The 13,771-nt window shown below is 35.9% G+C and overlaps 1 protein-coding gene across 1 annotated transcript; it reads left to right on the top strand.

The window, feature by feature from the left end:
* Positions 1-2,613: 2,613 nt before the first annotated feature.
* Positions 2,614-11,547, top strand: LOC131047829 (sinapine esterase-like). The gene is made up of 4 exons (XM_059219167.1): positions 2,614-2,698; positions 10,506-10,686; positions 10,880-10,907; positions 11,395-11,547. Exons 1-4 carry the CDS (start codon positions 2,614-2,616, stop codon positions 11,545-11,547), a joined length of 447 nt encoding a protein of 148 aa, XP_059075150.1.
* The last annotated feature ends 2,224 nt before the right edge of the window (positions 11,548-13,771 follow it).

The following is a 13,771-nucleotide window of genomic DNA, read 5'->3' as shown; positions in this document are numbered from 1 at the left end:
TCTTCCTCCTCCTTCAAAATGGGGTCCGAGGGATTACTAGTAGCCATTAGAATTTGAAGTTGTTCCAGTCTGGATCCCAGGTCCTTTTTTCTTTTAAATATGTCACCAAAGGTGTTCCTATTCCATCCTTTGACCTCCCTGCTGATTCTTTTTAGTCTCTCCGTTACTCTGAACATGGCAGTCCCTTGGATTGGGGTGGACCACCAGCCTCTGACCAAATCCCTGAAGTCAGGATGGGAGGCCCACATGATTTCATAGCGGAAGGGGGGTGGACCCTGGTAGGGTTTGTCTTTCCAGTGGAGAAGAAGGGGGTTGTGGTCAAACACTGTCCTTGGGAGGGATTTCAGGAAGGAACTCGTTCCCAAATCCCAATTGGTGGAGATCAAGAATCTATCTAGTCTGACTTGGATGAGATTTTTGCCTTTCCTGTTATTCGACCAAGTGAAAGGGGCACCTTGAAGGTCAATATCCACAAGGTTTGAAGCATTGATGAAGGTGGCAAGGTCGCTCATGCTGTCAGAGAAATCCTCCAGGCTACCACACTTCTCGAAAGGGTAGAGGGGGGCATTGAAATCCCCAGCAAGCATCATCCTGTCCTTCTGATTAGTCATAGTGATCTTAGAAATTTCCTCCCACAGGTTCCGTCTTCCCGCCCTAGAGTTGGGGGCATAGATGTTGAACATCTGCTAGCAGAGATCACCATAATGGAGAGAAACCAATAGGAAATATTGAGAGCTAGCAAATAGCTTGCCTTTTATTTTCATGGGGTTCCACAGGGTAGCAATACCTCCAGACGCACCCAAGGCATCGACATACAGGTAGTCCGCTCTAGGCCAAAGTTTACCAGCAATTGCAACGAAGGTTTGCAAAGGCATCTTAACTTCTTGAATTAGACAGATGTCAATTTTCATCTCAAGAATGAGTTGTTTTATGGCGAACTGCTTCTGGGGGCTATTCAGACCCCTTATGTTCCAAGAGAGGAACTTCATTTCTTACTTTTGCTAAGCCCGTCTAGGGTCAGTTGTCTGCCCTTTGCAATGTCCCTTGCCATCACCTTTTGTCTCAGGACTCTTACTGTAGATCTCCCAACTTTGCTTTCGTTTCCTCCCACATCAGCTTTCTTGGCTTTGACTTTCTTCTTCTGGGTTATCCATTCTTCGCTATCCATCCATGGTGAACACGGGGGGGATACGCTCAACGGAGTTGCCAGTGAGTTTCTAGAGAACTCCTCTCCATCCCTAGCTGAAGGGGAGGAAGGGGTTGGAGTGGTGGGTAAGGAACTTTCAATCTTGAGAGGTTTAACCACAACTAGGGTTGGGTCAGGGAGAGCATGGGGTGGGGGGGAGGCAGAAGGGAGAGGGATGGGGGACATGGTGAGGGAGACTGCTTGGGGGATCTCCCCCTCTTCTAGAGTGTATTTAGGGTTTTTGATTGGGTCTGCTGGGGCTTTTAAGATCTCAAGGCTCCTGTCATTGTGCTGGAGAGCTTCAGGAATAACATTCTCAGTAGTCTGCTCAGGAGGGGTCGAGGATGATGAGTCACCAAGGTTGATGGGTTCGGCCCAGATGGCTTTATTCTTAATCTTGGGTTTAGCTACCACAGGGGCTTTACAGTCTGTATAGGAATTCCCCTGAGTGTTACACTTCTGGCAATACAGAGTAGCATTTTCGTACACAATGGCCTGGGACCATTTTTCCCATTTGGACTTTAGGGAGATAAAGTTCGGTAGGGCTTTGTTGATCGTAACATTGACACAGAAGTGAGCATACACCAACCTGGACTTGTTGAGAGTGACTGAGTCCGCTGCAACAAAGCAACCAAACGAGTTTCCTATCCATCGAAAGATTTGTTCATCCCAGAACTCCAAAGGGAGTACAGGTAGCCTAACCCACACTAGGGCCATGTGGTTTAGTTCTGCAGAGGGGTCAAAACTAGGTTTCCATTTAGCCATGGTCAAGAAGTGCTTTCCATACACCTAGGACCCCGACAGGACATAAATTAGGTCCTCCTCAGTGATAAATTTAAATAGAAAGAGTCCCCCCAGCATGGTTGAAATCTCCAGGCTTCCTTTAAGCTTCCAGCAAGATTTAGCCCAATGCCTGACTATGTCGATAGAAGGTCAAAAGGAGAAGAAGCGACCAACTATCGCCAGGTGAAGGGAGGTGGCGATTCTGTCCATTAGGTTGTCCAAGAGTTTGATTTATGTTCTGTCTTCTGTTTGGGAGAAGGAGGCCACGGCGTCAAGAGGGAGCGAATTTGTTGACCCAAGGAGGGCGTTCTTCCAGCTAGACTTGGGATTCACCTCCCCAGCATCCTTATCCTTCTGACTGGCAGAAGTTTCTGGTCCGAGATGGGGTATATTCCTTTCCTTTTCATTCGGTTTAGAATTCATCAGACATGGAGGAGTGGAAAGTGTGCATAGATTGTCATTTTCTTCTGTATGGTCCACAGAACATGGGGACCCCACAACCGTCCTAGAGGCATGTGCATCGATCGTGGAAGTGGGTGTTGGGTCCAGCAGGGGAGGGGGGGCCTCCCTAGGGGGGGCGAACATCCAAGCACACAGAATCTCAAAAATGGGTGGGAAAGTTGCAGAGATGTAGAGTTGCAGAGATGCAGAGTTGTAGAGATGCAGAGTTGCAGAGTTGCAGAGATGCAGAGGTTTCATTGTTGGTGCTGATGGATTTGAAGAATACATGTATTGTGAAGAATTGATTTTTGGAGATAGGTAAGGGATTTGATGTTGAGCTCAATATGGATTGTTTTTCAATGAATTTACAAGATTATGATAGAAAACTATACCTTTACGAGGGACAATAGACAACCTCATGGATCCCTATGTGTGTAGATTTCAATATGAATTTGTTGTTGAATAATTCGATGTTTATGATTCAATAGTTAAGGACAAAGAAAATTCTCAATAATTCATCTTGAATCTACACCCTTCCAAGGGTCATGAGGCAACTTAATGGAGCTTCAATTGATTCAAGATTTATTTCTTCAGTGAAATATCTTCCAAAAAATGTGTATTTATTTTATGTAAAATTAGAAAATTTTCTGATGTAAGCCTTAAAGGGGATCCCTTGGCAAGGTGAAACTTGAGTTTTTTGTGAACAGTTTAATAAGAGGGGAATGCTAGCATAAATTTGGTTATTAAATTGTCCAACTAATATAATAATTATGGTTGTGTTGTTACAATTAATATAATTGTAATGCTTTTGCACCTGCATATAAATCCATGCTATGTTTAGTAAATAAGATATTAATATCAAGCATTTTTCTCTTGCACTTTGTAGATCATTTCCAACCATTTTTGAAAGGTTTAAAATTTTATAACATATAGGACTACTTGTTACAACCTCTTAATAGATATCATGAACTAATAAAATTTGATAAAATTTAGTTTGGTAGCTCTATAAGAGTTCCTAATTCCAAAATAATGAACAAATATGATATCTTTGAGTACTTTACCTATATTCCTCTAAAGATAGATATGCTAGTGGTTATATTGAGTTATAAGTGCATATGTTTTGAGCCACTTTTTCACTTTCCCTCCCTAATCTAGTTTGTATTTTCCATTTTTTTATTATTTCATTTTCTTGTCATGGACCGTTAGTTCTAACTCTTGTGGTTGTTAGTTAGTATTCGACTAATTAGAGATAGCTAGAAAATATTAATTTGTACACACAATCACACCTTTGTTAATAACTTATTGAAGTGTATGTTTTAGGATCTTTCACAACTAAAATTGATAATTTGGAAATATTAGATTTTTTATAAAGGTGTTTACATTTATTTTTTTAAGAAGCCTAATTGATGGCATTGCTTATCCTAATGATGATACTGGTTCATTAGCCCCTTATATGTGTGTCATGAGAGCCTTGAATTTTATATTTATATTTCAATAAATCATTGAAGGATAATGTTTAATCTTGTGTTACTATAATTGACACCTAAAACAAATATTAGATAAGTTAATATAAATAATGCATTGTAAAAACTAATTACTCCCAAATTAATTATCTAGGTTTGTTTAAAACTATTAGATAAATCAACTTCTACACAAATCTACCTTCTATTGATGATGAAATAAATAATATTTATCATGTTTATATAAAGTTTCTAAAGGTTTTGATAGTTTACTCTATATAAACCTTATAAAAATAATGATATATAAGATAATTTAACATAAATTTAGACTTATAAACCTCTTGGTTAACAGATTTATCAACTAACTCTATATTCTCATGCCCACAAAGGTGACAAATGTAACCACAGTTGAACCAGTCTGAACAAACTATCTACTGACTGATTCTCTGCTTATTTTACAAGGTGGCAACTACATTCAAATGATATTAAATGAATAAAGAATTAACTGAAATGCTTTTAACTAGAAAGAAAATAAGGAAAGAGCTTTTAACCATAAATCTTTGTAAAGGCATGCATAAAATATAAACACTTTTTAAATTTTTCAAGATTTTGAATCAACTAGATCACCATAAAATATCATTCACAAATAATATTTTTGCAGCAACAGAAAAATGAAACCAACCACCATCACAAAGATAAATTCATCCACTGATAACCATTCAAAAGAACATAAAGCATCCACACATCATAATTCAAAGACTACGAATATCTAAAAGCCACTAGCAATTTATCTATATTCAAAACAGTAGAACAAAAATATATTAAAAGAAGTTTTTGCTCTTCAGAGTAAAAAAAGTTTCCCAAAAGATCTTGAAATAAAACTAAGTCTAGCTATTTAAAAACATTTAGAGAAACCGTTTCTTAAAGACAACTGTTATTTTAAAATAATTCTTTAAGGCTTCCTAGCCAATAATCAAGAAAGGCGATAAAATAGTAAAATTATGAAACTGCCCCTGCATATTCAGCTTCCGGTTCATTATCGTCAATGATCTCCACCTCCTATTTAGCACGTGCCACTACCTGGGCCTTAAGACATTGTCTGTACTCATGATACATGTTCATGATCGGTTCCGAGCTTAGGTCCTCCGGTATAGCTATGATGTGTAGCCTTGTTCTCCATTTTGAAATCAACTCGTCAGTAGTGGCTATGTTTTTGTGCATCTCATCCATCTTAGACTCAAAGGTAGTGGTATGCATTTGCAAGTGACACAATCCCTTAAAGGATTCCAAAGAAATATTTGAGGGTCTCTGATGTTCTTCTGATAATTACCCTTGAACTAGCCCATCATCTCACCAAGTTCTCATATTTTCCTCAAAGATGTCCATAACGTCAACATCCAGAGCACCGAGATTATTCTTTATTTCCAGCATATCATTCAAGCAAAATTTTAGGGCATCATCAATGTCACTGATATAATCACCGTAGATCCTTTATTTCCATTCCAAAGCTTCCCACCAGGTAAGATAAACTTCCTTTGGATGTTCTACCAATTTTTCAGTCATTAGAATGGTAGGGTTCAATGTCATGAGCTTTGTAACCTCCTTTGAAAGCACATATATGCTCTCATGTTCTTTCCTGACCTGTTGTAGCTCAGCTAATAATTCATTTTTTTAATTCCAAATGTTTACATACAACACTCTGAACTTAGTGATATAACTGACACCAATTATATTCATTTCATCTATCCATTCAGTGACAACTTTAGCATATCCTAGATTTCCTTTGATTTTTTTCACAGTATCTGGATCAAGTCCCTGCACTTGTGAACTTGAAGCCTCCCAAGCATTAGGATTTATAATAGATGAAATTAAATCCTTGAATGAATGCACTTGTGATTGTATCTCCAGGTTATTTTTGTTATGTTCTTGAGCCCTCTTAATCAACGCATGGACTGAAAAGTTAGAATGGTAGACGTCCCCTTCTAAAGTAGAAGGTCCCATATCCACACGATTGATCTTATAATCTTTTTCTTTTATTTCACTTGCGTTCATATCTTTAATAGGATCAGGAATTTTTAGGAGTTGATGGCCAGATACAAAATTAGAAATGATCTAAGACATTCTCTTAGCCTTTATAGGCTTGTGAGATCTTTGTAGCAACAGTGCAACTGTATCTATCTCACTTTAAATAGGGGTGGACACTTTTCTTTTGTTTTCTACCTCTGTCTTCAGCCATGCCAGAGAGGTTGTTTCAAGTATTAACTCTTTATTAACAGTGCGTAGGGGTATATTGCATAGGAGAGGAGGGAATTTCAAGAAAATCAGAGAAAGTATGATTATCAATTATTTGTTGATAAATACCTTCAAAATCAACAAGGGGAGATTTCCCTCTGGGTGGTGTAATTTTGTCATCCCACTCACATGTTGATTTTATTCTAGAAATGGTTTCTTCAAGTTTCGACCCATCACCACCTAACTGAGAACTTCAGGTTGGTAACCTATCTGCAGACTTGGTTGTTGATGTTGGAACGGGGGAAGAGGAAACTGCTCCTTGCTCTCTGTGGGATGATGACCTTTAGCTTTGTGAGGAGTTGACATGTTATTTCCACTTGCCATTTAACCAGTCGAATGTCCTTCTCAACACTGGAGCAATATGAACCATTAGGTCTGAGACCTCTTCTTTAGACCAATCAACTTCTGTGGGGGTGCGTTAGGAAGAGTATGATACTTTGGGTCAATAATGACCTCATCTTCAACCACATCATCAGGAACATTAAAGGAAACGTCGAGAGTGTGAATTTTCTCAAAGAAAGTCTCATGAAACCCCTTTTAGACACTTCAACATCATCTAAACAATCTTCCTAGAATTCGTCGAGGTCAGGCTGATGCATATAACCTTTGGGTCCATACAAATGGAATTTCACATATCTCTTGCTATCAAAACTATTTCTAGATGACAAAGAGAAAATGGAATTTCTCTAGAATTGCTCCCACTACCTTAGCGGCACCATTTGTTTTGCAAGAGAAATGAGATGTGGACAATGGGAAAGAGTATCATTTTTTCCCATGTTCAGGTATTTAACATTTACCATAGCCATCTAGCGGCAAACTTCCAGGAACACAATATAATCAGATGGGAACCAAGGCAATTTCAACGGGGTCTTCTCAAAACCCCCAACTCTAAGGTATGTGAACCTATCAAATTGGGTGTAGAAACTTCAAAATTTAATCACAAAGGTAACAGAGTCATGGGAAATTCGCAGACCAGGGTTTCCTCTAATTTTCTAACCATACCCATCAAGAATGCATCATTGATGTGGGAAAAAGAGTGCATACCCTTACGCATGGTGAGTTGGGGAAATTTCTTGTAGACGGGTGCAAATGCAGGAAGAGGGTGATGCAATTCCAACCCCGACCAAGCAAACTCTTGACTAGCTAGGATGAAAATCAGATATGAACACATATGAAAAGCAAGGGACTGATGGAAATTCCACAATTGTTCATGCAAATGATAGCTAATGATAGAAGGCCAGTCAATAAAAATCCCAGGGGCACAAATTACCAAAATAAAATGACACATCCAAAACTCAAAAGAATTAGTACAAGAATTCCCTACAACATGATGCAAGAGGGCTATAATCTTTGCAACTTCATCCTTAAATTGCATTCTTTTCAATTTGACGGGCAATTGAGACTTACCTCCTTTTTCAGACTTTAACCAATTTCTGGCAATGCAGTTCATACACCAATCCCCATGCATTCTAAAATACTCTTCACTAGCTAGAATGGACATGACTTCAAAGGATTTTCTCTCAAGAAGGCACAAAGCGCGGGAGACGCTTTCATTGTTAATCCATGCTACAACCCTACCACCCTTTGCTCAGATTTCTTGTGTCTCTGGGTTGTATCTTTCAGAGTATATAATAATTAAATCTGCGTAAGGCACAACAACCAAAAAACCATCTGCGAAAGCCAAGCCACAATGAAAAATTATTTTCCACAATGGAGCTTTCTCACCTCCTTCAAGTTCTTGTAGGAAAGTTTCTAGGTTCAATTGTTCTACCTCTGTGAATCACACACCTGCCCAGTGATATTGTATCACACTACGCATGGACAAGAGCTAGATAATGCACTTTGTGAAAACTCAAAAATGAGAGCTAGTTCAAAAATCATCTGCCACCATGTCTGTGTCCTCGAGTGATGTGACATTCCTTAAATGTTGCATTTAATTCACCTTTCAAAATGGTCCTTTAATTCAGCTTGTTCCTACTAACAAAGAAAACAACATTAGTCCATACAACAACTTGACTCAAAGGTGGTGCTCCAAGACCTAGGTGAGACTGACAAGTCGCTCATTCAGGGAAAATATGAACTTATGAACCTATAGTCGAGACTCACAAACTTTCCACAACTCCCACTAGAGTGACTGAAGCACAAGACAATGGGTGATCGGATGATCAGATACTTTTGAAAATTTCTAACCCCGTGACAAGCTTTGAAAAGGGATGTATAGCACGACATGTTTTTGAAAACTCATAAAGTTTGCGACCAGGAGCTTGAAACATGAAGCGGAAATGAACACTTAGGAAAAAGAAAATTGGATGGTGACTCCAAAATTAAAAGGAGGCAACATATTGGCTCTAAATGGGGACAAGGACTATTCAGGACACAGAGGATCCAAGGAACTTGGCATAAGCCTTATTCATTGGGCAACATAGATGAAAGGAAACAAGACACAACTAACTAACTAGGAAAACAAAATTATGTACAAATAGGATGAAATTGCTTCAATTGAAGATTTTCAAATCCTGCCCATTATAGGCAAGAGGTAGTGGCGTACCATCAGGATAGGCCAACAGAAAAGCATTATTGCCAAGGACTTGTTTGATTTGAAAAGGTCCTTTCCATAATGAATCAAACTTCTTGTGTGAACCTTTCGGTTCTCTCCTCTTGTCCCAAAGAAGTGCCTTGTCTCCGACTATAAAATTCCTCTACCTAGCTCTCTTGTCAAATATCTTCTTGACCATCTGTTGGTAGTGAGCAATTTTATCTATCACCATGTCCCTTTGTTCTTCTAATTTATTCAAGTACATGATCCTCTTCTCCACTGCAGATTGAAATAATTCATCCTTAATAGCCTTTTACAAATTGAGTATAGAGAGTTCTAATGGTAATGGTAAAGCACTCTCTACTCAATAAACTAGTTGAAAAGGAGACATGTCTATAGCTCTTTTATATGTTACCTGATCAGCCCACAAAGCATCAAATAGCTTTTTATGCCATTCCCTTTGGTTCTCATCCACTAATTTCTTAATGATGGCGGCAAGATTCTTGTTGCTAGATTTAGCTTGTCCATTCCCTTGAGGGTAATAATCTAAGGAGTGTGCTAGGCTTATGCCATTCTCATAGCAGAATAAGGTAATTTCAGCTGATGAAAAATAGCTAGCATTGTCAGCAACTAGCTTTTTAGGTACTCCAAATCTCACCAAGATGTTTTCTTTTAGAAAATTGCACACCACTTTAGAAGTTAGATATAATATTATTATTTTATGTTTTATTAATATATTTGTATATTAACTTAATAATATAAAAATCAAAGTTGTTTAATATAAATTATTAGAAAATATTATTAATATAATTTTAATTGAAAGAAATCTTAAATTGTAAACATTCTAATTTAAAAATAGTTGTTGTAAATTTATAATTATTAAAATCATTTTAAATACATATTTTAAATAATGTTAAAAAACTTTAATTCACATGTCACTATATATGTATGCATCCAATTTATTAAAATGACTATAAATATATATTAAATAATGTTTAAAACTTTTAGTTCTCATTCATCCAACTATATCCTAGAGTCAAATTTTAAAATAATATAATTATTGCAAATGTTAAAAGAGAAGGGTGTATCTCATTTGAATATCTTAAAAAGAAAAAAAAATGTATGTCATAAATTTATTATAAATTAAGCTAAGTTAAAATATGGATTAAATTTGAAGAGTTAAATTAAAAAAATAACAAATATATAAATTATTTTAAAAATAATCATTATAAATATACATCAAATAAATTTTAAATTTTTTAATTCACATGTCATTATATACATATAGATGCAATTTATATTCATTGAAGTAATTTTAAATATATATTAAATAATATTTAAAATTTTGAATTCACATGCACGCAACGTCTTATAGTTAAATTAATATATTATTATTAAATTAAAAATTTAAAAATCAAAACCAATCAATATAAATTATTTAAATGACTTCCAAATGGTCCTTCACGAGAAGAGACTGAGTTTTTGTTGTTAAATCACAACAATGGTCCGTACTGGAGAGTATTTCGCAAATATGTGAGGGCATGCAGTTTATCTTTATTAAAACGATTTTAAATATATACTAAATAATGTTTAAATTTTTGAGTTCATATATATGCAATTATATCTTAGAGTATAGTTAATTTTTTTAAAAAAATCTAAATCTAATTATTAGAATGTTAAAAGAGAAGAAAGCCATCTAAAAAAATAGAGTCAATGCAATTATTGAAAGAGATTATATTTTTCAATAATTTAATAGATGTTTGTTTATCTGACACTTGAATCTATTTTTTGTTGTGTGACTTGATAGCTATATCATTAGATTTGCCTTTCCTCTCACCTTATCTTAAAGTGGGAACTATGTCATTTTCTTCAAGGTTGTCGGGAGTAAATTTTGCAATAGCAGGTAGCACTGCATTGGATTCTTCTTTCTTAAATAGTAGAGGTGTTGTCACTCTAACACCTTTATCTTTAAGTGCTCAAACAAATTGGTTCATGCAATTGAAAGACGACACTTGAAAATAAAATTCAGGTATTATGCTATTTTTATTTACATGTTTGATTTCATCTTATCTATTAAATCAATTTGATTTGATTTCAAGATTTCTTTTTATGTGTTAGTTTTATTTTATTTTAGCAGTTATTCTCAATTTGATGTTTAATTTAATTGATTTTATTTTACAGGATGCCAAGACCATTTTTCAAAATCTTTGTACTTTTTTGATGAGATAGGTGCCAATGACTACATAGATACAACTATACTTTTAAAACTGAAGAGATACAAAGTTTTCCCTCTCTCATTATAGCTAATATTCAAGCATCACTAGAGGTAACCCTCCATCTTATTCATTTTTTAATAAAAGTATAAAAAAATATGAATTCTATTCTACTTAATATAATATATCAAAAATATTCTAGAAGAATTGTAAAATTATAAATTATTAAAATATTAAAATGTTCAAAACTATAAATAGTAATAAATAATAAATTAAAATATTCATGTTAAATAATTTTAACAAGGTATTCATATGATTTTTTATATGTAGATCACTTTTCATAACTTTTATAATAATTATAATTATTAAATTAAAAATATTCATGCAATTCACATATAGATGGTAGTTGAAGTGCGAATAAATTTAATAATTAATTTAATTTAATATGACATTATTAATCAAATTGTTTTATGGAATTTGCAGGCTCTTATACAACAAGGAGCTAAAAATATTATTGTTCAAGCCATTCCACCATTAGGATGTTCTCCATTAATCATTACTTTACGACAACTTATCTCTAGAGACTTTGATGAAAATGGGTGTCTAATATCATACAATCAGATTTCTCAAAACTAGAATTCATTAATGCAACAAACCATTCAACAATTGAACAACAAATATTCGGGACTCAATCTTGTATATACAAATTACTACAACATTGCTTTGAATATTCTCAAGAATGCAACTCAAAATGGTAAGATGTCACAATTTTTGTCACTCTAGAGACTTTGATGAAAATGGTAAGATGCAACTCAATAATCATTACTTTACGACAACTTATCTCTAGAGACTTTGATGAAAATGGGTGTCTAATATCATACAATCAGATTTCTCAAAACTAAAATTCATTAATGCAACAAACCATTCAACAACTGAACAACAAATATTCAGGACTCAATCTTGTATATACAAATTACTACAACATTGCTTTGAATATTCTCAAGAATGCAACTCAAAATGGTAAGATGTCACAATTTTTGTCACTCTAGAAGAGCTAAAATATGATAGTCATTTAAAATGAAACTCGTGGATTTAACAATGTTTATCATACAGGCTTTGAAGAAACTTTTCAAACTTGTTGCAGAAGTGGGGGAGGAAAATACAATTTTAACCTTTTAGGGATGTGTGGTGCCAATAGTATTGTGAAATCCTACCTGAATACATCAAAATTTATCAATTGGGATGGAGTACATCTCATTGAAGCTTCTTATCAAATTGGTGGTGATATTATTTAAATTTTGCTCAAAAAATGTGTTCATGAGTAGTAAAAATTAGGAGAGAGTTAAAGATTTTATATAGAATATGTAATAATGATATTATATTTTTGAGTTATGTTTTTAATGAAAAAAGTAGTGATAACTAGGGCACTGACCCTTTACATAGTAAGAACTATTAACAACACAAAAACAGTTAACAGCCAAAGTCTTTCAGAATAAAAAAACACCAAAAGTTTGAACCAACAAAACAAGGGACACCAACCCTAACCAAAACCAACAGAAAAAAACCTAAGGGGTCGACTTGCAAACCCCAGTCATCTCCACAACCATGTTCCATTCGTTAAATAGGAACTTATACAGTTCCTTGGCCTCCTCCTTATCAGCATCACTATCAGTTGTACGCTCTCTCAGGAGGGAGAAAGTCAGAGCCGAGCTGTGTAGAACCCGCAGGAAAAAAACTGTTAACACTTATGATCTGGGTATCATGAACATCCATCCTTCTTTTCAGCTCTTTGACCTCATTAATAATTATGGCCTTCATATCAAGGAGTGGCACCAGAATTTCAATCTGCTTCAAGATCATCTTAACCTCAATGTTGATACTTTGAATCTATTCCATAGTGGGGATCCCTTGAGGGAATTAAGTATCACCCACACTGCCCGCCCTATTCTGCTTTGTATTGCACCCCATCTCCACATCTCAATCCTTCTTGTCCTCCTTAGTAGTTTCAGTCATCTTCAGCACATCCTCAATAGGGATAGTGACCATCTAAGTTCCCATATCCTCTTGGCCCACCAAATTAATGACCTTTTTCGGGTCCACCACGTTGATAGGGTTCATAGGCTCCCCTTCCAGCTTATCATTTCTAGCATCCAAAGGGAGCCCAAAAGTTTTGAATTCCTTAAGATCTTCCCCCTCCTTGTCATCCATATAATCCTCTTCAGCCTCATATACCTGTTGGGTTTTCACCTTTTTAGTCGAGGATCCTTTAGACGCAAGTCTGTGGGATCTCCTCCTACCATCCATGTCCAGAGAGGGGTTTTCCTCCTCCACATCCTCCGACAAAGAGTCATCATCTATGACTATTCTCTTGTGCTTCGTCGAAGATTTCCCTTTGCCCTTGGTGGGGTAAGAAACTTTTCCTTGCCAGTGCAGGGAAACAACACAGATTGGGCAATTTCAGTGATAGAAACAGAGGGGGGAATTGGGTGACCACAAGGGCATTCTGCTCAAATTGGAGAAACCTAAGCAAATCCAGGCCAGGTGGAAAGGCCGTGAAAGGGTTCAAAGCTAAAATAGAGGGATGAACCAACATTAAATTCCTAGGAGGGCAAAGAGACCTATGGTAATCATAGAGCCTATAAATAAGGCCTTGGTGAAGCAGAATTGGCGGCTTATCCCCATTCTTGGGGTCTAGGGATTCTTTAATATACACTTCCAGAGAATGCAATAATAAAAAAGGAAAACAAAGCAAATCACTATTGCGGAAGTGATTGAGCAAAGGGAAGTGGTAGTACTAAAATAACTTGAACCGGCCCTTCAAAGTAAAGTATTTCATGATAAGCAGACAGATTTGGTTTCA

Source organism: Cryptomeria japonica, chromosome 4, assembly GCF_030272615.1.
Source record: "Cryptomeria japonica chromosome 4, Sugi_1.0, whole genome shotgun sequence".
Lineage (NCBI taxonomy): Eukaryota > Viridiplantae > Streptophyta > Pinopsida > Cupressales > Cupressaceae > Cryptomeria > Cryptomeria japonica.
Note: the sequence above shows the minus strand (reverse complement) of the source record. Positions and strands in the feature narration are given on the sequence as shown.

What these genes read in the sequence shown, in the direction of transcription:
- LOC131047829 (XM_059219167.1), top strand. Translation starts at nt 2,614, where the DNA reads ATGCAGAGTTGTAGAGATGCAGAGTTGCAGAGTTGCAGAGATGCAGAG. An exon ending in TTAAGTGCTCAAACAAATTG is followed by an intron (nt 10,687 to 10,879) that starts GTTCATGCAATT and finishes TTTATTTTACAG; the next exon opens with GATGCCAAGACCATTTTTCA. An exon ending in GACCATTTTTCAAAATCTTT is followed by an intron (nt 10,908 to 11,394) that starts GTACTTTTTTGA and finishes TGGAATTTGCAG; the next exon opens with GCTCTTATACAACAAGGAGC.